This window comes from Falco biarmicus, chromosome 4, assembly GCF_023638135.1.
Source record: "Falco biarmicus isolate bFalBia1 chromosome 4, bFalBia1.pri, whole genome shotgun sequence".
In the NCBI taxonomy this organism is placed as follows: Eukaryota; Metazoa; Chordata; class Aves; order Falconiformes; family Falconidae; genus Falco; species Falco biarmicus.
The window spans coordinates 110,572,636-110,599,613 of NC_079291.1; the positions used below are offsets into that span (position 1 = coordinate 110,572,636).

General features: G+C 41.7%; 1 protein-coding gene across 2 annotated transcripts in view; it reads right to left on the bottom strand.

The window, feature by feature from the left end:
* SLC6A1 (solute carrier family 6 member 1) overlaps positions 1 to 26,978 on the bottom strand; it is a 61,128-nt gene that overhangs the window by 14,175 nt on the left and 19,975 nt on the right. For both annotated transcript variants that reach the window (XM_056337700.1, XM_056337701.1), the window contains exons 2-8: positions 6,528 to 6,950; positions 5,679 to 5,810; positions 4,124 to 4,224; positions 2,276 to 2,385; positions 2,024 to 2,156; positions 483 to 617; positions 262 to 365 (exon numbers count right to left, since the gene is read on the bottom strand). In XM_056337700.1, coding sequence (XP_056193675.1) covers positions 262 to 365; positions 483 to 617; positions 2,024 to 2,156; positions 2,276 to 2,385; positions 4,124 to 4,224; positions 5,679 to 5,810; positions 6,528 to 6,762 — 950 coding nt within the window. In that variant the 5' untranslated portion in view covers positions 6,763 to 6,950. The remainder of the gene's footprint in view (positions 1 to 261; positions 366 to 482; positions 618 to 2,023; positions 2,157 to 2,275; positions 2,386 to 4,123; positions 4,225 to 5,678; positions 5,811 to 6,527; positions 6,951 to 26,978) is intronic.

Genomic DNA, 26,978 nt, shown 5'->3' on the forward strand with positions numbered 1-26,978 from the left:
ATCCATCAGCATATTAACCTTTTTTCCTGTGAAAAGATTTCATGAGTTAGGATTCCACAGTTTGGGTTCCATTTCACTCTGGACAAGTCACACTGTCTCTCCTATTAGTGTAAATGCAGTTATACATCTCATTCCTAGTTAGATTTAACAATATTCAGATAAGAGACTACACTTTTATTTCAATGATACAGTAGACAGAAAGAATCCAGCTCCAGCTGAGACAGGAAAGTGCCATTGTAATATGTGCAGTCATCTGCTTACCTGTAAACATTATTGTGGAAAGGGTTGTAACTCCCAAGGGCAATCAGTGAACCAAGACCCAAACCATAGGAGAAGAAAATCTGTGTAGCAGCATCCAGCCAAACCTGATTGCAGGAAATAATTTTTTTTAAAATCTGTTTCTGCACTTGAAGAGCAGGTCATATGTCTGAAAGGTGAACAGTTAGTAGTGAAACTTTTGTTTACAATGGTGGAATATTTACCTCAGAGTCTGAAAGCTTACTGAAGTTGGGAGTTATATAGAATAAAATGCCTTCCTTTGCTCCAGGCAGTGTTACACCACGGAAGAACAAGATAAGCAGCATAACATAGGGATAAGTAGCAGAGAAATATACCACCTGATGTGAAGAAACAAGACATTGTAAGTGTCGAAGGAAGAATGATCTGTGCTTATTAACACTTCAGAAAATATTTGCTCCCTAAAAATACTGTAGCAGCAATTGAGGCTGACTTTTAAAACTGAAGCAGTTATCCATGGAAAAGCTTGGTGTGGAAACGGGAGTGCCCACTGCAGAGTTCCCTAAACACCATGTCTACAAGGCAGGTGGCTGTTGGGGATTTTCCTGAAGGTGGAATATAGTGGACTAGGATATTTTTGCACAAGGGGCTCATGCTTTTCTTTTTTTGTATTCAAGAAGGGGAGCTCCCAAAAGCACAAGGTTCATGGCACCAGTACCCTGCTTGTAGAACAACATCTGTTAGTTTATTTCTCCATCTCTCAGACACCTGGTCATGTATTTTTCACACTCTCTCCTCATCTGTGTAATGATATACAGGGTCCTACTCTCTTGCCTTTTCAAAAGCCCTCGAAAAAAAGACACTATCAAGTCAGATTCCAAAGAAACAAAGCCAGCCCTCCTTTTGCCACCTTCTCTGCAGACAGGAGAACTGAAATGGTTTGGTCTGAGCTCAGCTAGGTTGTGTTCAACATGCAGCTTGAAGTGGGGGTCACAGTTACAACCCTCTTGTCAAAAGTTAACAATTCATTCTTTCAGTGTGAAAAAAACCCTAGTCCTCTACAGCAGACCTGAGGTCTTACAACCCAAGCCTTCAGTTGCCACCAAGCCTGATGGCTGCAGCTTTTCGCTTCCCTAAGATTTCTCCCTCTCTCCAATGTGGCAGGAAAAGGTATATGCCAATGTTGGATGCTGCTGCTCTCATTCCTGGAGAAAGGTCTGTCAATAATATAATTTCTGCTAGTTTGTTAGTAAATTCCATTTTGCACTCAGAAACCAGCCAGACTCCAAGAAGTACAGCATGCAAGTGTGACTGTGGAAAGAACCACCTGCGGCTTTCATTCAGTACAAGGAAAGGAGGGGGTAGCTCTTCCATGAAGTACAGCTTCAACACTTACATATCTGAGCCCAGCAAGAGCTGTGCAATAAATGCATGCTTCTCACCGAAGCCAAAACACTGCATCCTCTCTCTGTCGCTATCCAGACTAGCTAGAATATTCATCCCAGGGACAAGCAGACATATTTTTAGGTCACTTTATACCTGGCAAAGCCAAGAAGTCTATTAAGTGAACATATCATCTAAGACTGTGGTCAGATCTAGCTACACAGCAGTCAGCCCTTTGAAAAACACGGCGCTGTATCAATTCAAGAAAGATAGAAATTAAGTACTTCACAGAGCTTTTCCAGCAAAACTATCCCCAGTGCTTCTTACCTCAAGAATTTTCAGAATATTTGAGTAAAATGGGAATTTTTAATTGAAAAGTATTCACAGTACTTTTTAATCTTACCTTTCCAGTCCAGCCTACCCCCTTCCAGATACAAAAATACACCAGAATCCAGGCAATTGCTAGAGTAATTGCTAGCGGCCATCGGATTTGCCCTGGTTTTTCCAATCCATCAGTCATCTGGTGCATGTTGCGTCTAGAATAAGCCAAGAGAATGGTGTATTTGGCAACTAATTCAGAAGATAGCATATGAATGATAACAAGTTGATCCTTGCATATGCATAGGAATGATATAGAGAAAAATTATCAGCTTACTCCCAGAATTCGACCACAGCACTTGTCATGTTGGTGGTGTTTGCTAAGGTATAATTGGAGAAGCAGTGGTCAGTGTTCCATGGGTTCTCACAGTGTTTCCAAGGAAGAGTCTATTTAAGAAAGAGAGAGAAACCTATACAGTAAAATACTTTAAAAGTAAGCATTACCTTAGATATATCTCTCTCTACTAGAAATGACAGTTGAGTGGAGAACTAATAGACTTTGAGTTCTGCACTGCACTGATATCCCTGGGGTGCATGTCTGCCACATAAGTTATTTAACTTCATATCAACTGTGTGAATCAGATGTGAAAATATTTCTTCCTTTCTTTAATATATCAGCCCAAATGCTTTGGAATCTGATACGCCTCTCAGCATGTGAGAATATATTGAGCGCTACAAGAAACAAGGGCAGCAGAAAGGACCTCCTGGAGGTCTTGTTACTTCTTGTTGCACTAGAGGTAATAAAGGTGTGATGGTTATTGATCAGAGATTTCCATTTTCCCCTCACATCAGGGGACAATTAGAAAAGTGTAAACCTTCTATTTTCTACATGAGTTTTCTACATGTGTTCATTACATTAAGTTATCTTTCAAGAAGTTCTGAGAAGCAGAGGTTGTTTCAACATGATATCCATTAGAACAAATCTCATTTAGATACAACTCAAATATTCTTCTGATGGCCAATCTTGGAAAATCCTCTCACAGAAAATGTTGGATCAGGATACTGCATATTTTACATACAAGGATAAGAGGCTTCAAGGGAAGTCAATATTCATCTAATATGGGCCAGTGCACCACTTCCAGGCTGACTGACCTTTCACATCAATAACATACCTCACGATAACAAAAAAAGAAATGGTCATGTCACTCCCAGATATTAATTAATGCAAAGCTGTTCAAGGGGCAATTCTTGAAAGCCCAGAAAAAGCAAGCATAAACAAAATTTTTGGAAGAGAGAATTGAACAATAATGCATTAATTACTGAGACTTATGTAAGAATGCTTCCTCAGATGGCCAAAACCCACAAATCAGACATCAGACGTACTCAGCCGATGAATCACCCTTGAGGGGGGGAAAATGCAGCTAAAAATAAAGTTAGAAGGAAAGAAAACAAACAAAAATAGCAACAATGAATGGAAGTTCAGAGCTAATCAAGTCACGGACCTTCCATTCCATGGAGATTTATTTAATAAACCCCTCCACTACTGAAACATATTGCAATGATACTATTTCCCCAAGAACTAACATTTGTGTGGCTGCTGTAGAAGAAAAAAAATAATCAGTTATACACTAGAATTTTTCTCAGGGGACTGCAGGCTCAAAGGCAAAGGGGTACTAGTACTGTTGTTAGCGTTGCCAGGGCGAGGAGTCTGAAGCCTGAGCATGACTTGCTAAGCAAAGAAGCAAGCAGGCATGCTTGCAATTAAAGGGCAGAGACAATTAATAAGTGAAACTAAAAGGGTGCAGATGAAAGAGCTGTGGCTTTAAAGATTAAGATGAGGAAATTTAAACAAATCGTTAACAAAGAGAAGCCTGTGGCTGCAAAATAACCTATGACTGTTTTGCCACTGGCATTCCTGGAACGGAATATTTTCCTCACAGTTTTCTATTGTACATTAAGGAATGTAGAGAAATTTCTTGTGGAGAAAAAAATTTTAAAAACACGTTTTTACCAAATAGTTTTCCTTTAGTAAGGAATGGCTTACCCTACTAATTTATATGCATTTTGTGTCAAACTCACATCTTTACAGTGAGACAGATTAATCAACCATCTATATGTCACTTTGCTTTACATCCAACAAACAATTCCAACCCCCCCCACCCCACCCCCCAACACACACACTTACAGTGGTAAAGGAATTATACAGGTAGTATATGGCCCATGAAATAATCACAATGTAGTAAATATTTAGCCAAAAGGAAAGGACTGCAGCAGCTAGTCCCACACCTGTAAAAAAAAAAATAAAAAGAATCAAAAGAAGGTAACTTTTAGTAACATTTGTACAAGTGTCAAATGAAGAGCTGCAGTTCAGAAGGACAAATACAACATAGGGGGCAGATACCATTTACTAAATTTTGTAGAAGCTAAGTGAAAATTTTAGAAGTACCATTATAAAGAGGTCATTAATTTGGGTGATAGTTCAGTCATCCATAAATTTAATCTCAGTGTCCCGTTCTCTGTGTGTTGCAATAAGGAGTGACATTTGCCGCTGCTGAGATTTTACAGGCATTTTTTACTCCTAGAGAAAAGAGCTGTATCAGCTTATTCTCTGAAACAGGAGTCCCACAGAAACTTCTGGCAGATGCATGCAAATTGAGTATGGGTCATTAAGACCGGCTAGCTGTTTAGTACACTGATCAAAATGCTGGATGCTTAGTATAATGCTATTACATCACCTCAGACTAAAGGAATGTCAGGGGTTCCACAATGAGGATGCCTTGTCTTTTACCCCACATGGAGATGTCAGGGGTATTTTAAAATATTCAAGCTGGTGGCAGTTGCCACATGACGTTAAACGGGAGGAAGTGCTCAAAATAATAAGTATAATGCAAAGCAAAGCCTATACTTCACATTGTGCCCCCTACCAACAGCAGTGACCCAAGCAAAGTGAAAATACTTACTTGTGAGAAATATTATTGTCTCTCTGGGTTTTCCCACACAAAATTTTCTAGAACAAAATTACTCTAAACACACTTCTAGCTCACCCTATGCTGTCAGTTCCACTGTGTGAAGTAATTTATAACTCAGTGCGTAACTTGGTCCTCTGCTATTCCAGAAGTCAGCTCAGGAGCTCTTAAGTGTCACAGAATTTGGGACTAGAGGGTGAAAAGCACCATTTGTAAGGTTTGTAGGTCTACACAGAACCTAAATTAAAACCTTTAGGTTCTAGCAACGAGAAACTTCACACTAGCTAAAAATTTAAGTGTGGAATGAGCCTGTCCTAAGGAATTCAGCATGAAATGGCCATATTTGAAGTGTCTGGCTTTTGATTTTCAATAAAGAACAACAGGAGATACAAACGTCTGTGCCCTCAACTAGAAACAATGTTTAGCAAATTGCTGTGAACAGAGTTCCATACTTGCTCAGACAAATATTGCTAGATTTAATATGCTATTTTGAACTGTCTTTACATGTTCCTAACAAAACATAAAAGTTTTTTAAGTTCAGAAATAAGTTTGTTGAGATTTTAATGCTCAAGTCTCGCTACTTTTAATGGGGAATGAATAATACCCTAGCGTGTTTCGAGATTGTCAGTTACACCTCAGAAAAAGAGGGGGTTTTGTAGAAAATTATGGTTTAAGTAAAAATATGAAGGCATAAAGAAACACCCTTGCCCTGTCACTTTGTGCAACTTCTACAACTTGGAAACAAATGGAAAGTAATCTCATTTCATACTGTACCTTTGAACATTGGAGCAAGCTTCCACACTCCGAGGCCTCCTATAGATGTATACTGACCAAGGGAACACTCCAAAAGAAACAGTGGCACTCCAGCAAAAATTAAAGTAAGGAAATAGGGAATCAGGAATGCACCTAATAAGAATTAAAAAAAAAGTTTGTTACAGTGGTGAGGAACAGAGGTGAGTTTCCACTGTTTCCGTCCCTATTGTATATGAAAACAAACCCACATTTTTTTCCTCCTAAGTGTAACTTTTTTGAAAAGTTAGTGGAAAGTACACTTCTGAACTAGTATCTCAAGAAGTGCAAATAAGGGGGAAAAATATACCTACTAATCATTTAAATACTTTCTGTTTAAGTAAAAAGCTAAAATCCAGAAGGACTGTGTATTTTGTTGCTTTCATCTATCACAGGAGCACGCAGAGAGCATAAAGGCTTTAACCAGAACTGGCTGCTTTCCAGCTGGAGTTAGCCTTTTGTGGGAAGCTCGGAGACAGTATTACAAGCTGTATGCAATCCTCTCAAAAACTCAGTCCAAAAGACAGAGTGCTCCGAAGGGTTGGAGGGCAATGTGCTTTAGTTCTGCTCTAATGCCTCAAGGGCTTTCAAGAGCACCTGCCAACCAGAAGTTCGAATAAACTCCAGAGCGGACAGCAGAGCATCACACTGCAAAATGGCTCCAACCTTCCATATGCAAAGCATAAAACCAAGCAAACAAACAAACAAGCCACCAAACCCGAAATACAGATGAAAAAGCTATTAAAAGCAAGTTCTACTTCAGTAATAATTTTTTATGGTGAATTCTAATATACGAATATATCAGAGGTTGTAAGAATGAAACAGCAAACGTACCTCCACCATTCTTGCCACAAAGGTATGGAAATCGCCACACATTCCCTAAGCCAATGGCATAACCTACACAGGACATAAGAAAGTCAAATTTTCCTTTCCATGTATCTCTGTCCGGAAGATCCGTCTTCTTCTTCTGCACTTTTACTACCAAGGTTTTAGGCTTGTCATTGGTGATCGAAGCATCCACCTCCGTGGAGATCTGCCCATCCGCCACTTTGGTTCCGTTCGTTGCCATGTCTCGGGCCTTGGCTGACGAGGCTCTGGCAGCAGCCGGGCGGGCGATTTCGGCTCCGGTCCACGTGGACAGCAGCTTTGCGGCTGGTAGTCACCCCCGGGCGCGGCGGCGGGACAGGCGCAGCACCCCCAGCCCCCGCCGGGAGCCCCCTGGGTGGGCCACGACCCGGCACCAGCTGCTGGATCCCTCTGTAACAGACAAGAGCACAGGAGTCAGATCTGCTCCAGCAGCATGCCAGGCACCATGGCGAGGGCAGTCACCAGAGAAAGCTCTGTGACGCGGGCGTCCCACCGAAGGGCTCGGCTCTGCCCGTTGGATTGTTTCTTATTGACTCAGCAGAAGGCAGGGCAGAGCTAACACAGTCCCCCCCAAACAAACTCCGAGTCACAGTTATCTGTTTTTTCCCCCCTATAGATCCCTTAGGAGTATACAGCAAACAACAATTCTAAAGCGCAGCACTGTATGGTACATAGCGTACAGCCCAGATGGCATATATGTACATGTAAGACGAGTCAGTAATGAGGTTTCTATGGAATAGTCCAGTACACAGTATAGATATAACAGCCCGGCTTGGGGCTACTATTCCATTTAACCATTCCGTGTTTTAAAAAGTAAAGAGGAATTCCCATGATTGCAAAGCTCCTTTACTCACAAGATGTTGTGGTTATCAAGAAGTAGCACTTTCCACCTTTAACAGTGAATTTTAAAAGTTATGAACAGCGCACATTTACCCAAAACACCTTTCTCTAAAATACTCCCAAAGGAATTAAACAATAAACCAGAACAAGCAACAGGGCTTAATCCTGGGTAACGATGTTAAGTTTTGCATGTTGTTATAATTAGCTGCTAATATAAGACAAACATTTCACTAAGCTTAAATTATTAGCACTGTTAAACAACAGGCTGCAATAATCACTCCTCAGTTTCTGCTTCCTACCGTGGGTGACATTCTTGCACCTTTTCAAAACCCATTACTGGTACTGTATCAATTTTAAAAATCTAAATAAAGAAAGGAAAAATCAAGAAAGCAAATATGTGTGATGAAAAGCGACCTGGGATATTTCAGTCAACTCTGAAGCGCACATGACTCCTGCAAACAGCTCCACAGCTCCACTTCAGCTGGACAGTGAGCTAGTGTCCTTGGCATGCCTACTGTATGTATATTCATGATCTATACATTGTCTAGTTCCTCTTACTAAGTACCCCATGCCATCACCACTCCTCAAAACCAGAGATTGCAACAAACGAACACCTGCCCATGTGAAGCCACAACTTGTGGCGACGTTGGCAACACTGGCCACGAGGTCATGCAATGATCAGCAATAATTTTATTTACAGATTTGTGTAAAGGAAGATTGGTATTACTAGTCATTCACTTCCGATTGTAAGTTATGTTAAGAAACATAAAAATCATGTAAAGACTCTGTTGCAAACAGTACTTTTCTCCCAATTTCAGATCACTGTGTGATTGTAATGCTTACAATAAGGCCACATCTAACAATTTTAAAAAGAAAAGTTTTCCAGTTGGAAGCTGAAGAAAAACCAGCTGTACATATGCTGGGGTGAGGAGAGAAACAAAGACCAAGCCTGTCATCTTCCTCTCAGTCCTAATTCAAGGTGGGACTCAAAGGGGGACACCACCTACGCACTTTCACATCCCCACGAGTCCTTCCGCGTGCAGACATCTCCCCTTCATAAAACCGTGCACTTAGTTTTCCGTATTTCAGTGCAAGCCTGTCCAACTTTGTGCACCAGTGCGCACCATTCCTGGCTGTAGGCAGAGGCGTGAGCAGCTCGGGTAAGGCATCTCCTTAGGGACGAGGAAATACGGAGCACTGCTGGCCAAGCGGAGCTCCTGCTCTGAGGCTGGGCTCGGGGTGAAGTCCTGCCCTCCGCAGCTGCACCTCTGTTACTCCGTGGTGCAGAGGCTCCACCAGTGCACTGACAAACGTGCAGTTTGCCAGCACCACCTGCTGATGAAGATACAGAACTGGAAATGTTTCTTTTTTAGCCAACACAGGCTGTACGAAGTACAGGATCATCAGACTGTTCCACTACTTTTACAAACGGGTCCTGTACTAGACTAGATTTTTGTTGTTGTTGCAATTTACATTTGGGCTGTGCTTTATCACCAGCAGGAGCATCCTCGTACTGAAAGAGGCTGAGTGTGTTGAGAACGAGTGGAAAAGGCAACCCAAAACAACATTAAAAAAACCAAATAAACCAACACTGCGTGGAGAGATACATGTATGCCTATCTCTCGTTTGGCTCATAATGAGGGAGAAACTCATCCTCAGGCAGCACTCCAGGAAAGGATCCATGCTGAATCTCAGAACCGAACCACCAAGCCAACAGGACCATGGGTTCACCCCCTCACATCCACAGACAGGCTGTGCCGGCCAGTGCAGGGCATAGTCTGCCCTCGCTGTTCCAGCCCTACCTGACCCCGCAGAGTTTGGGGTACGCATTTATTTCTTCCCTGTGAGGGTGGCGAGACACCAGCACGGGCTGCCCAGAGCAGCTGTGGGTGCCCCATCCCTGGCAGGGCTCAGGGCCAGGCTGGACGGGGCTGGGAGCAGCCTGGGCTGGGGGGAGGTGGCCCTGCCCATGTCAGAGGGGTGGAACTAGATGATCTTTAAGGTCCCTTCCAGCCTAAACCATTCTATGATTCTACAATTAAAGCCTCTGTTGAATAAAGTGAGTAATTTAGTCTAGTGTAAGAGTCCACAACAAAGACAAACCAGAGGGTTAGTTAGAAAATCCTCACGAACAAAGCAAAGAACCTGGGACTTTGTGAGTTCTCCGGGAGGAAGGCACCCAAACCCGTTTCAATACTACTGTAATACTGCATGTAAGGCTGAAACTTCACAAGACTCCCCAGCAAGTGTGCACATCTATTTTGGCAGGCAGCCTGGTGCTTTTTAATACTAAAAGAGACTGAAAGCAGTAGTCTCAATCACACATGGAGGTGTGTTTAACTCTGTCGTACAGCACAACCTTTGGCAAACACCCCATTGCACGCACTTCAAGTACCCAGCAACCTCAGGCAGTGGCAAGCCCAAAGGACTCAGCAGAAGCTTGTTTTGAGACGGTGGAGGTGTGAACTGGCCAGTCTGCATCTGTCCTGCCCTCCCACCGCCGATGCCATTACTCCATTTGGATACCACGCTGGAGATTTCACCAACAGCGGTCTCAGTGCATGGACGTTTGTGCGTATATGGTGGTACAGCACATGAGCATCAGACAATGAAAAAATGCTTTCATTCCATAGGCTTGAAATGAGTTTTTTTCCCATGCTACAAAAAAAAATTTTCCCCCAAGCCTAATAATAATAATAAATTATAACAATAGGCGTAACTAACCTCCAATCCACACTCCTCATATACAGTAACACTTCAAAAACTATGTTTTAGGTACAACAGTCTAGAAGAACTGGTGATACAGCAGTAAAGATACTTGGTACATGCACTCTAATCTGATTAGGCAATATCCCACAGCACTGGGATTTAAATTTAAAATTGGTCTGACACGGGATGGGACACAAAGACACTTATGTAAGCTCTGTGGGTTGGCTTGGGCAAAATGAAATACAAATTTTAGTTGTCAGCCAGCAAGAGCAGGTACGACACTCACTATGCAGTGCTATGCTTTGTGGGAAGAAGATGGAGAGATCTTTTAAATAAGCTGGTCTTTGCTCCCCCGGTTCCTTCATGCCAACACTGAGTGTGCTAGGAAGGGCACAGCAGCTTCCCACCACATTCCTCAGTGCACAATAGAGCTTCCTTGACTTCAGTTACTAGGGTTGCTCAGCCAAGAGGAGAAAGCCCTCTAAAACAGGGTTTTGGATACCATCTGGTTGTCCCGCATCACCACCACATTAGAGAAGAATGACCTGAGAGCGCCAAGCACACATAGCAGCCAAGGTAATAAGCACAACCAGGGCAACTGGAACAAAAAGAGTGCCACTTCATTAATAAAAGCATTTTTCTCTCTCCTGGTCTGCATAAAAGTGGATTTGCAGAGTTTAGAACTGGCGGCATAAAATGAAAGTGAACAGCAATATTACTATAATCTTTCACAAGTGATATCAAAAGGCAATAAAGAAAGTTCAGAAGCACGCAAAATCAGCAGGAAACCCCAGCTCCTTTAAATGATAAACCTGTTACGTTCAAAGTTCATTACTCTCTCCCCTCCAATCCACTGTGTTCCTCCCTCCCCAGACTGCAGGAGCTCCAAGGGCTCTACACAAGGCAAGACTATAGCAGCTCCATTCAAGAAACGCTGGAGAAATGCTGTTAGATAGGATGCCACGTTGGCTTCATAAAACTTTGACGGTATTATTCCTCTAACCTGAGTGGGACTCCATTTGAGCCCACTGTGGCCACAGGTTATTTACACTTACAATTACATTTGCATTGGGCAATCATAGAATCGTTTAGGTTAGAAAAAAGCCTTTAAGATCAAGGCCAACTGTTAACCTAGCACTGCCAAGTCCACCAGTAACCATGTCCCTTAGTACCACATCAAACACCTCCAGGGATGGTGACTCAACCACTCCCCTGGGCAGCCTGTTCCAATGTTTGACAACCCCTTCAGTGAAGAAATGCTTCCTAATATCCCATCTAAACCTCCCCTGGCGCAACCTGAGGCCATTTCCTCTTGTCCTGTCACTTGTCACCTGGGAGAAGAGACCGACCCCCCCTGCCCACAGCCCCTGTCAGGTCGTTGCAGGGAGCGATAAGGTCCCCCCTGAGCCCCCTCCTCTCCCGGCTGAACACCCCCCGTTCCCTCAGCTGCTCCTCACAGGACTTGTGCCCCAGCCCCTTCCCCAGCTCCGCTGCCCGTCTCTGGACACGCTCCAGCCCCTCAGTGTCTGTCTTGCAGTGAGGGGCCCAAAACCGAACACAGGATTCGAGGGGCGGCCGCACCAGCGCCGAGCGCAGGGGGACGGTCACTGCCCTGGTCCTGCTGGCCACACTGTTTCAGATACCCGCCAGGATGCTGTTGGCCTCCCTGGCCACCCGGCACACTGCTGGCTCATGTTCAGGTGGCTGTTGACCAAAACCCCCAGGTTCCTTTCCACCAGGCAGCTTTCTTTCAGGCTCTAAGATATGACATGAAAACTCATTTGCTTGCTCCCAGTTCTAGCTAGCATTAAAGGAACACATTTTCTCTCTAGCTACACAGGAGAGCCTGCATGTGAAGGAAAGAAATAAAAGAGTCTCCTAAAAAAATTCTGTCTTGCCTCTCTGTAAGTTGTGCTAGCATTTCTATAGCACTTATCTGTCTCTGATGGAATGCACAAGTTGTCATAAGAATCCAAAGCAGTGATACGGATGGCTTGAAGACAGTCACACCACCACCAAGAAGGAAAACCACCAACTTTTCAATTTTCCAACCTTCACAAGCAGAATTAATTCAGCACTCTAGAAAGAAATAGGGAAAACAAAAGCCAAACAGTATCACCAGAACTGCTCACATTTCTGAGGCACGGATTCCTGCTGAGATACCTGCATGACGTTAAGCCCAAATCACAAGCGTTTACTCCCGAAGCCCAGCTTCAGCTCAGCAATGAGGCTTACATACATCTTCTGTAGTACGCACAGCTCTCCAGGAGTGAGAGTCACTGTTGAAGTACAAGAAATGCAGGTCTAACCTGCAGAAAGAGCTTCTCCTGCAAAAAGTATTGCTCTCAGGACATACTATGGTCAGACCCTTAAATAAATACTTATCACTTAACCCTCCACAATAACATTTTATATTTCTTTTTAAAGATCTTACTAGCAATGGTATAGCTTTGCAATTATAAGGGATTCTGTAATTCCAGAAAAATCCACAGTAAAATACAAAAAAAGAGAAACAAACAAGAAGCGCAAGATCCAGGTCATGAAAAGTGCTAAGTGCTGGCCATATAGCCCATAGCAAGGTTATTTTTGAAAGGCAATGAATTTTGTCCTTCTGGTTAACTTCAGAGTAGAGATGCAGCAAAACACACTTGCACCACAAGTGCAAAATTATCCTGACAAACTTGGGAGTCAGTCTGAACCCTGTTACAAAATTGCAATATTTTTTCATAAGCCAGTAATGATTTTCCCACCTGGACCTTGTATAATTTTTATTTAAAATACACAATTTATCACGGAGGGATATGCAAGGAAACAGAAGATTTTTCCACTCATCACAGAATTATACCAGAACCAAGTAACTGATAATCAGTCTTTTACAAGATTTTAATATTGACTAACATTATTTCCCAATCAATCCTGGTAATTATAGCAAGGCTGTGGGCAGTTATACATTATTTGAGTATATTATTGCTCAGCTCACATTAGTGCAATCTGCCCCTAGTACTCTATATTTACACATCAAAAAACATTCTGGGCTAAACTTTAAATAGAATTCTAGCAATTTACAACAGAAGCAAATGGCTCTGACAGTGTGGGGTACCTCCTTGCCTACAGACTTTGGTTATTTCCTGCCTTACTGAATGGTGTTTTCTTTGTGGTTTCGTTGTTGTATTTCTTTGCAATAAAGTCTTTATCACAATTTATTAGCTTCTAGACTGACTACTGCAACAAAATACAATAATTTCCATCTACTGCAACCACACGTTCACTTCTAGCTTCACCACAGTCAACTATTCAATAAGACTTGCTCTAGAGAAGCTGTCTAGCTACAGACAGCATTCCCATACTTACTTGGACTCTTATCTTCTGGTTGTACCCCCAACCATCTGAAGTTTTATAGAGCAGGGTAATAATCTAAGTTACTGCTGTATAAAAACAGTTTTGCTCGTTGCTGTTCCCGTTAGTTTGGTATCATTCTTTAACCCTAATTGGCATTAATAAGCATCTGTGTTGTGCAGACCCAAAAGCCTTCCCTCAGAGCACACGCTGGTTGACAGTGTAGAAAATGCAACTGCTAGGGAACATGGAGAGGTTGAAAAAAGGTCATGACTGGTGACAGTCAGCATCCTAGTTGATGCTAAGACAAGTTCCAGTATCCCCTTGCCGACACCCAGGAATCAACCCAACACACCAGATCCTCCTTGGCCACAGAAGCAAGCCAAATACAAGTTTAGCGGAGCAGTGGATTTACTGTCCTGCTCTGAACTTCAGAAATCAAAGAAAGTTCTGTCTTACAGGTACTGGCAATCCCCTGGTTTGCTTCCCTACATACACCTTTCCCCCATCCACCTCTCTCCCCTTTGCCTGGGAGGCCAGGAAGGTGGTAAACTACCTGCCCATCTGGTTTTTCTCCACTGGCCCCCGTTTTGCACCCTTACTTGGTCCTTGTGATGCAGCTGCCCGCACAGTTTGTGCCCTGGCCAGCGCAGCCCCAGGAGCAGCCGCAGGCAGGAGCTGGGCAGTTCTGCCTTCCTGCCTTAAAGGCATTGAGCTGGCTCAGGGAGCGCACAAAGGCGAGACCTTGGAGACACACCAATGCAGGAAGCCAGGACAGAAAAAGGGAGCAGCAAGTACAACAGAAAGGCAAAGCAATTTGCCCAAGCAGTAGGCTGGCACAGAATTTAGAGCAGAGTTTCTTTGAGTGCCAGTGCAATCCCCTAACCTTCAATAATAATATTGCTACACTTTTCTAATAGCCTCTTTTTATTTCCAGCACATACAAACAATTAGGTATGAAAGACTGTTTGCCTTATGAAGGCAAAATAAGGCACATAAAGGCTCCAGCAAAGATCAGTCTCCCTCTGCACACAAAAAATAAAAAAAAAAAAGGTCTCAGTGTAAGCAGCTGGAGGTAGTGGTTTTTTTTTATTTAACTTTTACCAATCTGGTAAGTTGCAGGTTATTTCTCTTCCCAAAGAAGATGTGCTGATATGCTATAGCCACATTTGCCGGTAGGTAGCTTTCCACTAGGGAAAAAGAGATGGGGGAGGTGGTCCTGCAGCGTTGCTGGAAGGGTGTCACTGTGCGAGCTGCACTGGAACAGGGCAGCACCCCTCCTAGTGAGGCTAGAGAGCTGCTCAAACTGCTCCTTTAAAGATGACTAAGGGTCTGCAGCTTGCACAGACTGGTAGACACAGGAGAGAAGAACTACCTGTAGGAAACAGGTCTGCCAGGCCCGTGCCCCTTAGCTCAGGCCAAGTCTGCCATAGCCATTCCTGGGGCCGCCATCACACTGGGGTTACTAATGTTGTTAGAAGCCTATGAAAACACTGCCTAATTCATTGGGAGCTGCGATGTCCCCAACGACCTACATATTTCCTTTGCTGAAAACATGATGTGAAAACATGATATAAAACACTCTGCCACCCCTCAGTATGTGCTGATCAGGTCTCCTGTGATTTTGCTTTGTTTGAGCATCTGCCATCTGTCCCTGTGTAAAAGATCTTAGGTTTTCGTTGTTTGGTTGGTTTGGTTTTTTTTTTTTTTGTTTGGGTTTTTTTTGGGTTTTTTTTGAGGTGTCATTGTTTTGAGCAAGAGTAGTTAGAAACATGTCGCTCCACATGCCAGGACACATCGGAAAGAGCATCATTCTAGTTTGAAGTTTCCCAGATTTAACGCGGGCACTGACTATTGATCACCAGCCTGTGAACATCTCCTGGTTTATGTCAATGCTCAGTGTAGCGCTGCTACAAGAAGCCCACTGTTGAAGGGGGAAGTGCAGCAATGGCATAGCCATCCACTGCGAGCTGTATGCCCCAACCAAGCCTTCAAAGCCAACAATCACAGAATCTGATCCAAACACCCAAAATTTCATTAAATGCACAGCGTTCCTCAGCCTGTAATTTCCCATGTAACCCAGTACCCAATCAGGCCAAATTTAGACCAGAAACTGTCTTAAAGCAGATCTCTATTCTGAAAAGGCTGCTGTTAACTCTTACCAGTTGAAAAGACATATCTTCACCATTGGTGGGGGGAAGCAGGGAAGAGAGAGGAAAAAAAAACAACCAACCCTAGTGTTTACAATATTTTTTTTATTAGCCATAAAAATGCAAAAGTTTTAATTTCATGCTTCATTATGAAGCCAAAAGGACCACAAAGACAATTTCTGTAAAATGATGATGAAGAAAAGCTTCAAAAGCTGTAGTTTAATAAAACCAACAGAGTTTGGGCAACAAAAATACAGCATGTTTGTGCTGGATGTTTCCCTTGGTTTAATGTATTCCTTCTCCCACCTCCAGCTTCTAAATTTGGGGATATTTGGGTTTGTCTTAAATCTGAAAACACTGTCTAAAAGTGCCATGGCCAAGTTATTCTTCACAGGATGATATCTTGGCATATCTGAGATGATATTTTCTCTGTGTGACTGGGCAAGTCGCTTTGGATGTCTTCCATGGTGGGATGTTGTCTAAAGCTTAGAGACCCACCCAACAGACAGGATCCAAAAAGCTCCCTGCATCAGATTCAGGGCTAGAAACAGGTTTTGACAAGCAGAGAGCTAATGGTGCACGTTTTTAGAGGCTGGGTATACAGTCCTCATGCAAGTCAAGCTTCCTTCAGTTTGTATCAGTTTATTGCAATTCATTTCTTCTGCCTCACGACTTCCACAAGACCCCTTACCCAACAGGTAATACAGGGTTGTTTTTTTTTAAAAAAAAAAAACAACCATAGATAACAGGCCTGAAATTCCCCACGCCTGGTGGAGAGGAGGTAGCTATGGCAGATGCTCCGTTTCCTAGTTTACAAGCCTATTGACTGACAATAGCAGCTGCCAACACTGCTAATTCCAAACAATTCTAATTTTGATGCTGCCTCTACATTTTAGATCACGGCTTATTTTAAATAGCCATATTTTCTGAATAAGAGAACACTTTACATTTGTGACTCTTCTATGCAGTTATCATATACTGCAAACCAAACCAAACAGAAAGAGGCTGCAGGCACATGCACGTGTTAAAGCAGTTAAGATTGTTGCAGGAGAAACTAGAAGAAGCATATCCTTTTGGAGGGGGGTGCAGAAGAGAGAGAAGGAAAAGCTCTGAATCTGGAGGTTACCCTTTTCAGATACAGCTCCAAGCTAAAACCATATTTTCTTTCTGTTCTGTTTTCTTTGATCCTCAAACTTCAATCCAAACCTTTAAGTTTAAATGGGATTTCATTCTGAACTAAAAGCAGTTTAAATGGAAACAAGAAATTCTCAACCCTCTCCCCTCCTGCCAAATCATGAATTTGAAGCTACAATATTGAGATGCCTGGCAAATCTATAACACTTTCTGGCTTGAAGCGATAAGAACAAACAATCAGGAAACTCACTCTGAAGGTAGGAGATAAATAGAACAATTTGCTTTCATTTCACTTTTTTTAAAAAAGCTTAAGATAAATTTGAGAATTTTGCAAGTGGTCACTGCCTGAAAACCAGTCATTGTTAGTTTTAACTGGTGGCTCAATTGCATTACAATACCAACAGGGCAAGGTTTTGTTCCTCTCCGGCATTATTTTAAGCCTACATTGAAAGCCTGTCTCAAGACAGGCACTGGGGACAGATTCTGCTATAGAAGGTTGGCAACGCTCTGAACAAAACACAAGTGCACTTTGTGTATTTTGCAGCTAGGTATCCAAGCCCTAGTTCCCTTAACAACAATTCAGCAGCACCTCAGACTCAACTTTCTGTAACTAAATATCCTTCAAGACATGAAAATCTTCTCTTATATTCTTTTCTACAAGCAAGTCTCCTACACATGACCATGGGCTCTGGGTGCAGCCCTTGCTCATATATGCTTTTTCTGCATCTGGCTGGCATGTCAGCTGCAGGCCTGAGCTGAGAGAACCTGAGATCCCTTGGTCTAGGGCAGTCATATCTGCGTGGTGTGGTGGTTTATTTATAAAGGTAATAGTGTACCTGGGCATTTTTTACCTTTTGACTACAGTGATGATTCTAGACAGCTTTTAGCCTAGGATTATTTTGAATACATTGAAACATAGTACAAAGTTTTCCAGTATGGAGGATGTATATTGTAAACCAATCACCCTAATTTTGGTTTCACATGTCTCTAGCTTTCTTGCTACTAAGAACCTTCAAAGCTTTGCTGCTTTGGTTAAAAGAAACAGATTTAACAGTTTCCTTAGGCATTCCCTGTATACCCATTAATAACTTTTTTTTGTTTGGGACCATTAAGAATTGATAGCTCTCACAAAATCATTAATTTTAAATATAAGACAAAATATCCACTTTACTTACTGCGGTATAAACAGACTAAGAATTTTCTACCTCATGAAGGATTTTATTTCTGTTTTGGGTTTTGGGGGTTTTTTGGGGGTTGGTTTTTTTTTTTTGGTTTGGTGGTTTTGGTGTTTTGGGGTTTTTTTATTATTATTTACAATAAACTTACCAGAAGATATCCATGTACCAATGTACCAACACTGGATTACTCATAGCTGAAAGCCAGCTGCTAGGGCCATGAAGCCAGACAACATCAAACGTTGGTCTCTGTCATGAGTCAAAGCCTGCCTAGTTTTATCAAACAGAAAGATAAGACACCATCTGGTGAACATCAACTCATCAAGGAGAACACAAGACAACATGGAACCAAAGTCCATGCTGCAACCTGAAAACCACGGTCAATATATGGGACAATTTTCCCCTCAAAGTCTACGCCCCAGAACTAGTGCTTGCCAGTTCTGGAAGACCTCCAGCAGTGACGCTAATGCCACATGGGCCCAGTACTTAACTGGGATAATTAAGTTGATCAGGAGTCCAGACCAACAAGCAGGAGAAAACCTGCAAGTTCCAGAAAAAATAATGCCGTCTGGGTAAGTTAAGTGCCAGGTTTCTTGTTCACAAGGGCCAGGCAAACAGACTCTTTAGAGAGACAGTGGAGGTGCTTGAGAAACCTCGTTAGTAGTACGTCAGGCTTCGTCAAAAGCGAGTGTTACATCTTCAGTTTCAACCCACTGGCCATCTATGTTCTAGGACAACAGCTGTTGATAGAAAGGCAGAAATCTAATTATTTAGTATCAGTCACTATAAGACACTGTCTTCCTTGATCTTAAGGGACATATTTTTCAGCATAAAGTCCACGCTGAAGTCCTAGAAGGCAAACACCTCTCTCAAGGAGGCAAAGGAGAAGGTTATCTTTTTTCCCCCCAATTTGTTTGAATAGCAAGCCACCTAAGCAAAAGTATCATACATAGGAGATATTATTTTGCCGATTTTTCCCTAAAAGAAGATCAAGTCAAGCTTGCCATTTTCTACAGGTACACAATTCATCAACAAGTTTAGAAAGGAGAAATGTGGGTTTGTATCAGGTAAGAGCACACATGTAGCTTACCTCGCTTTCAAAACGGATGAGCCTGCACCAATCTGCAAGACTGACAGCTTTGTTTCCATCTGACTGACCTAAACAATAGCACATCAGAAAACATTTTTCCAGATCCACACTTTGGGATTTGAGCATTCATACCAGTACCACTTTAATCCGGTTTGACTGCCTAGAAAAAAAAAAACCCGAGTTATGTGTATTTAGTTATATCAGACTAAACCTTACTTGCTGCAGCAAATAACTTGGTATGGTTTTTTTCCCCTCTTTGGAAACTGCTTTTTCTCCCCCTCAGACTTTTACAGCCTTTCAATTGCAAGGTTTATGGCACTTGCCAAGGGTGAAGGAATCCAATTTGCTAATTCAATCATCATTTGCAAACTAATGACTGTAAGCATGTATAAAAACGACATTAAAATATCTGAAACGCAAGCTATGTTGATGAATACATTCTCAAAGTAAATAAAAGCACCTTTCAGATGAAGCACTTAAAGCCTGTGCATATTTCTGGTTTGAAAATTTAGTTTCTTCATGGACAACACCTCTATTACTAATGAAATTAACAGTGATAAAAACACAGCTCACCCCTTCGCCCCCAGCTGGACTGCTCCAAGAACTCTAGCTGAAGACTCATTTTTGGTTGAAGGCAGCAATGACTCAAGCCCCCCCCACTTTACAACAGGAGGAGTAACAAGCCATCTGCTTCTCAGTCAGTGAGTCTGCTTCACATTCACACAAGAAACCACATTTTTTAGTGTGCTCTTTAAAATTACTCAAGCCCTCTGAATTCCAACAGAGATAAAAGCACAGATGTGGATAAGACATGTGTTTGTAAGGGAAATAATCAAAAAATCCCAATACGACCCAACATTCTGTAGTATTCAGTTCTGTGTTTTAACATTGCTTTGGGTCAGCTCTGTAATTGATATTTAAGCCAATAACCCTCCAAAATCAGCAAAAATTCAGTTTCCAGTGTGATCCTTAAAAACATCTGGAAATCCTGCTCCTAACCACCTGTAAAACACGCCTGGTCACCAGGCTCTGTTCTTAGCTGGCAGAGAGGATCTTCACTGGAAAAGGTCACACATACATACACTACAGAGTGTATTTCTGGCATTCAAGTATTAACAAATGACCCCTATTTTCAGCATGTCCAAATTAGATTATTGTGCCAGAATTTCTCAAGTGGAGATCTGAGAAAAGTGTCTGCAGGCAATCACAGATGCAATAATACTCTCTCCTAATTTATTTGAGAAAACAGCCTGGAAATTGGGACAGTCATATTTTCTTGCCAATCAAGAAAATCTGTATTCTCAGCTGCTTATGGATAATAGATGAGCAATGTTATTCATCAGCAGGCTTCCAGCCTCCCGGTGTTATTTAGGCTGGATTAGCATCTATTCCTCTGCTGCCACACCATAGTATATGTTTTACTCCATGCTTTTCCCTTCAAAGATTTCACTTAATCCTACTGCAGGGGCTCTTCAGGATCAATACACTGTACTTCAATTAGTATCTTAGTACTGCCCAGAGAACCCTTCAAAGCAGGAGCAGAATTCTAGGTAAACACACAGAATGGATCTTAGAAAAATATGTATTTTCACATGGAATAAATCAGGGAAATATTGATTTTGCACAATGCCTATGAGCTCTCTCACCAGCAATAATTCCTTGCTGTTAGAACATTACGTGTAACAGATTTTAGACATTAAAAATCAATATAAGATAACTTGTCTATTTTACAGCAAAAATAAACTGAGACCCAGAAGAGTGAAATGGGCACAACCATTTAACAGGAACTGATTAACCTGGAGTTAGAACCTAGTCCTCTTCATGCAGGCCATCTCACTCCATAGCACAAAGATTCCCACATCATTCAAAACACACGTTCTCTAGAACCAGAGGATCGGATGGCTGAGTGGCTGTAAACATTTCGAAGTGCAACCTCTTCCCACACAGAGGTCAGTATGGCATTCAATGATGGATAACGTTCAAGTTTTCAAAGGTCACTAATTTTGTTGACTGTGAACTCAAAAAGCATAGCTTACGTAACGCCTGCCCTTTTCTCTCTCAAAATCAGAGTGCAATTTACAGTATCCAAAAGACTTGTCTCTCAAATTCCCACATATTTGAATGGGCACTTTAGTAGTAGTTGGGTATCCAGATCCTTGGGGAGCTTTTAGCATCTGAAGTTTGACTGTCTCTGCTGTAAACGACTTCCCTCTTCATCTGTGGAGCTTGATTGCAAGAGGGGCAGGATAGTAGAAAGCCAAAACTCAAAACACTACATATAGTAAAACCATTGCATAGAATAAATGTGAAAGAATCCTGAAGGACAAAGTCAGCCTATCCCAGCTCCAGAATGGGTTCCAAATGCAAAGCAGAAAGAGCCTCCATTTACTCGTTATTTCTCATTTTCTAACATTTATTTAATGTAGCTAACTGAAAGTAGTTCAGAGTAGACCGACGTCAGGATGCTACCACTCCAGGCTACTCCACTGTCGTTAAGCACAGACAACGAAAATTCAGAGCGCTAGTGATAAAGATTCCACGTATCACATAACAAACCAGCACAAGCTACAGAAAGTGTTTATCTACACTAAGCAATGCAGCCCAGCACCAAGATAGTTAAAATGGCTCTGAAAAAGCTAGCTCAGCTACTGCATGCAGCCCAGTTGAATAAGCTCATCAACTTACCCACTGTAGCATTTCTAGTACCCAAGCTAATTTGCTGAGTTAGGTTTCTTTGCCTGACTATGTTGGCATGTAATTTCAACACTATTTGCATCACTGCAGTATGTGGCTTCTGTTGACCTCAATTAATATTTGTCAGTTTATCATCACAGTGCCACAATTTAGCATACTTTAGCAACACAATTGAGTGGTAAGCAGCTGAAAACAGTGCAGAGCACTACATTAATGCACTGAGCTAAAGGAAAAGTAAACTTACCAACCTGTAGTCATGGAGTAGGTAAAGACCCAGCATTTGACCTTGGCTCAGAGAGTTCTGACCTTGTGCATTATGACATTATTGTGCCCATTCACACATTCCTGACTACCGGTTTATTTCATCACTTCTGCATTTCCATTTTGACTAGCTCCTGCCCTACTGAGAAGTGACTGCCACAGTTGTGAGGGAGAAAGGGGGCAGGGAAGGGTTGACTGCTGAAAACAAAGTAAAAAACCCCCTGTAGTCTGACAGGCTATGATTACATACCATGCTTTTTATCTAAAGTCCCTGTATTCAGGTAAAAAAAAAAATAAAAAAAAAATAAAAAAAAGAGTATTTTCTTCTCCCTTCTATCCCTTATGCCATATTACTGGATGCAAGGCTATGACATGATTACTGAACCAGCTCCTAGAGGACCAAAGATTACAGTGACCACCACAAAGTATCACTGGTATCAACTACTAAGATATAATGTTTGGGGGGGTTTAAAAAAAACTAAACCCAAAATCCAGCCTATTCTTAATCATTGAGCAGATCTGCATGATTTTTGTTGCAGTACTTAGTTCCTGGTTTGGTTTTGTCAGTACTACATAACCCTGACAAGTATGCCACACAATTTTTCTCACTGTAGGTCATAGATCTTACAGTTCTTTAGGCCAGACATTGCAAAATTTCTTATTTAAGACCACCCACTGTATTAAGTCTGACCCACTTGATTGGAAAGTTCTACCAAGACCCATAAGCAGGAACCCTGTGTTGGCATCTGACAAGATAGCACCTAGCCATGGCTAACAACCTTAGTTTTTCAATTGCATTATAAAATTAAACAAGCAATGCTGTAAAGCTGAGTAAGATTTCTGTTAAGAATGGGCTTTGTATTTAACCAACAGTTATATTAGCTGTGTCATAAAAGTGGATGTACTACTGTAATTATGCACACAGGAAAAGGCTACTTAAAATTTGAAATGAATGCATCTCCTTGCTGCCTCATTGCTTTAGATTATATCCTTTTAAAAACGACAACTGTCTTCAAACCAAGGAAAATGTTGAAGGTGGCAGGATCTCACCAAGTCCCATAAACCCCTCAAAAACCTGCACCAAGCCAAGAGCAGCTTAATTGCCTGCAATTGCAATTCCAGCCACTGCAAATCATATACAGCTCTCCCATGAAAGCATTAAAGACCTAAGACTTAATTAGCATCCCTGATTAAATAGCAATTCATACAGCTATTATATCTTCCAGCTAGGGAGCACAGCTCTCTGAAGCAGCAGCAAAGGAAAAAACCAAACACAGACACCTCCTCCCCTCAATCCAAAAACTCACCACCACCTACTTTCTTTAAAGTTTACTGTAGCCAATGTTCATTATTTATGACGGAAAGGCTACTGCCAGACATACTTTGATCACTCCTAGGCAAAGTTTCCATTTACAAGCTTGACCCATCTGTGAGATTACAGCCCCATACAAATCATGGTAATTGTAACAACATAAAGCAGTTCAGAGACCAGCATCAGTACCAAGCATGAAAACACTCCCACAGGCAGTCATGTTTCAACAGCCTGCAGCACTAGGAGAGGAAAAGGGGGCAAAGGAAACCCCCAATAAACCGCAACAGAAAACCCCTACATTGTTGATCAAAGTCTAAAGAACAAGCATTTCTGAAACTCAGCTCAGCTGCTATTCCTCCCTCCTTCCTCTTCACGCTTCTGAAGCGCATCACAGTAAGGGATGATCAATTGCTTCTTGGGATATCTGGGATTGCAATTCTTCAGCCCCCTTGCCATCCAAGAATCCTGAAGTGATGGAAAAAAGCGAGCAAGAGCAATACGAAGAGGCAGAATATTATCTATACAGGCATCTTCTCCATGTTTGGATAGGACAACCATGGCAGCAGCCAGAGATGTCTATATGCTGCAATAAGAGTTGGCATTTTGAGGTGTAGGAAATCCCTTACTTTCTGAATTTCTAGCACCTGCACTATTCACCTATTGATTCTGTTCAAAAGGTGCTAGCTTGTCCCTGTTTCTTGTTGGATTTGTGAAGATCTCCAGACAAAAGGAGCAGCATCTGAGCGTGGTAGTAAATAACGCAACAGACACAACTACCTATCTCCAGACTGCTTACACTGGCTGTGCTCTCCCCAGGCTGGAAGGATCATGTCAGCCACCATGATGCTCAAGAACGTGCTCATTTTATGGTACCATGACAAGTGGGAAAAGTTACCAAGAATCAGTGATGAGACAACAACAAATTATGGAAAGCCAACAAAAGTTACTTAGGAGTTTATGTGCAACAACAATTAAAGAAGAATGATACTTTAACAGGATTAAAGGCATACAGGTGCCAGAATTAGCAAGATTGATCCTCTACTATAAGCATAGACTATCAGTTTTCAAATCCTAAAGACAGATGATTTTTGACTTTTAAGGATAAGGCACAGAGTCAAGAACTCATTTATAAGTGAGGTCCTGGATACTACCCTAACTGCTCTAGTGGAGCACATTGAGATTCTCAAAGCTCCTCTCTTAGTAGATTAAAAAAAAATAAAAATAAAAGAATCCATCCCACTGCAGCAATATTCCTTCGCTCATCCAAAGCGGAAATCTTAGATAAGCAAAATAAGTCTGTGATGAGGATAAATACACTGTCATATGACAAGACTCCAGCAAATTAGCTAGACAGACAGGACAATGACAGATGGGATACAAGAGAGGAGTGAGTTACTGTATGTAGTGTTTGAAATGTCATTTGGATACTGTTCAGTGCTAATGTGCCTTCTGGGGTTTGCAAAGTCCTGTTCCATTGGCCTTCAGAAAGCCAGAGGTCAAATTTACATACAAAAATCTGAATCCTCATTCATATTTGAGTAATCCCTACTTACCGGTAAAAAGCACTTTATTCTTACTACACTTGCTGGCAAAGATCTGTTCTTTGCAGCACAGCTCAACAGTTCACCTCTTATGCACTACACACACTCTTGTGCTGCTTCTAGCATTCCTCCTTTCTGCCTCTCGTTCCATTTCATACTTTTTTCTTTACAGAGGCCTTGGAGTAGCATATATCCTATAGAACTGAAGGAAGCTGCTTTTTCCATCACAATCTTCTCTAAGTTACCACCTACTAAATAATATATAGGTATTTGATATCAACATACAAAGTATTGCTTGCTTCATGATGCTCGACAGCCTCACAAGGGGAGTTCGTCTATCGTTTCTCTTAGTCAATGCCACTGGTTCTATCCGAGAAAGTGAACCACCAAGATTTTTGGACAAAGGCCTTCACAGTCCCAAAGAACTCAAGGCTATCACTGAGCATGCAAAATAAACTTACTGATTAGTCTGAAGCAGTTTCGGTTATTTGTGCTGTAGTACATGACTGCTCAGTTGAAGAAAGAAGCTTGGAACAACATATGGTACCAATTACCTACATCCTCCTTTAACCAATACTTTTTCTTTTCAGATACAGTTTATCTGTACTGCTTGGCAGCTCAGCTGTCTCTCTCTCTTCTCTTGAGGAATACTACTGGGTGCAGATGCTATTTATATGCTAGGCAAATTATTTCTGCAACCATTTCTTCACAATAAGCCTATCCTTGTCCCATCCAAAGGTAAGTGTCACAATTTGACTGTGAAAGATGCCTTGGCACTTTTCAAAAAGTAAATCCAGAGTCTTGGCAAAACTTCAGCTTTGGTAATTGCATTCTGTCTATCTGTTGTTCTTTTCTAACAAACAGCTGACGTGTAACCCAGATGTGACTGGTACCGTATCCGAGGTTCCAGGAAGCTGTTAAATCAAAGAACAAATTAATAATGAGCAACATAATTATAATCCTTATTTCTCATGTATCTGCTCTACAGGTATTTTTTTTGCTCTTTTTCAGCTCCCAGAATCCCATCACAATAGCTGGACCCAACAGAAATCAGAGGAGTAAATCTCTGAGGACACTTTCTCTTTGAAATGATGGTCAGAAACCCAGATTGAACACCAATGACACATTAAAGCTCAGTTTCTTCAGCCTACAGCAGCAACTTGGTAGCGCTTAGTTACATCCCATTTGAAAGTTTCAACCCCTTAGCTGAGAAGAAAGTCCCACGGCCACATGGGTAATAATGCCAAATACTATCTTCTGACAAACAAATCTAAAGGGAAGCAGAACTCCTAAGTATTTTGGAATAATGAACTTGGCATGATTTCCCTTTGCACTGTTTCTATAAGGCCCATTGTCATATTTAAGAGCAAAAGTAAAACAAATAAAAAAATTGCAAAAACCAATTACAGAACAGCTTCCTTTGAAGGAAAAAAAAAAGAAAAAGAAAGAGAAAAAGAAAAAAAAACCCCAACACACATGGAAGTGCTACAAAAAGCCTCCCAAATGACATAAACATTTTTCTATCCTTGGGTTATGTCTCAGGGTCCATTAACTTCAAACAATTTGGGAAGAAGCACAACATGCTATGAGAAGGACGTCTTTAAAAACAGAAAAACAAAGACAGCAGTATTCTGAGGTACCATGCTTTTTGTATACCAATGGAACACCCCTACTCAGATTATAAATTTCCAAAAAAGCCCCAAACACGAATTTTGTAGTGGCAGCTCTGCAAGCTCACCGCAGATCGGAAAGGAAAGAGGTGCTCTGGATAGCTCATCACTTGTCACCCCCAGGCTGGACACTTGGTACAGTGTCACGTATTGCCAGGTAGTCAGCAATTTGTTACAAAGGAGAATGCTGGGTGTTCAATAGCCCTCCTGAGCTAATTTTTCTTACTTTTTGAAAACAATTTTCTAGACCATCTAGCTGGGAATGTCACCTTCCAAATGTGAAGCAAATAACTGCTGCCTCCTCAAGCTCTAAGAGAATGCAGCTTTCTGTAGTAGAACATTACTTTTCCTTTTATTAAACATATACAGCAGTGATGGCACAAGCAGAATATAGTATTTTTCCATAACTTAAATCAGTATTTCATGAGAAATGCATATTTTCCCTCTTTAAATCTTGTTCTGCAGTTTTTGGGGTTTTTTTCCTTACTAAAATGGATAAGATTTTG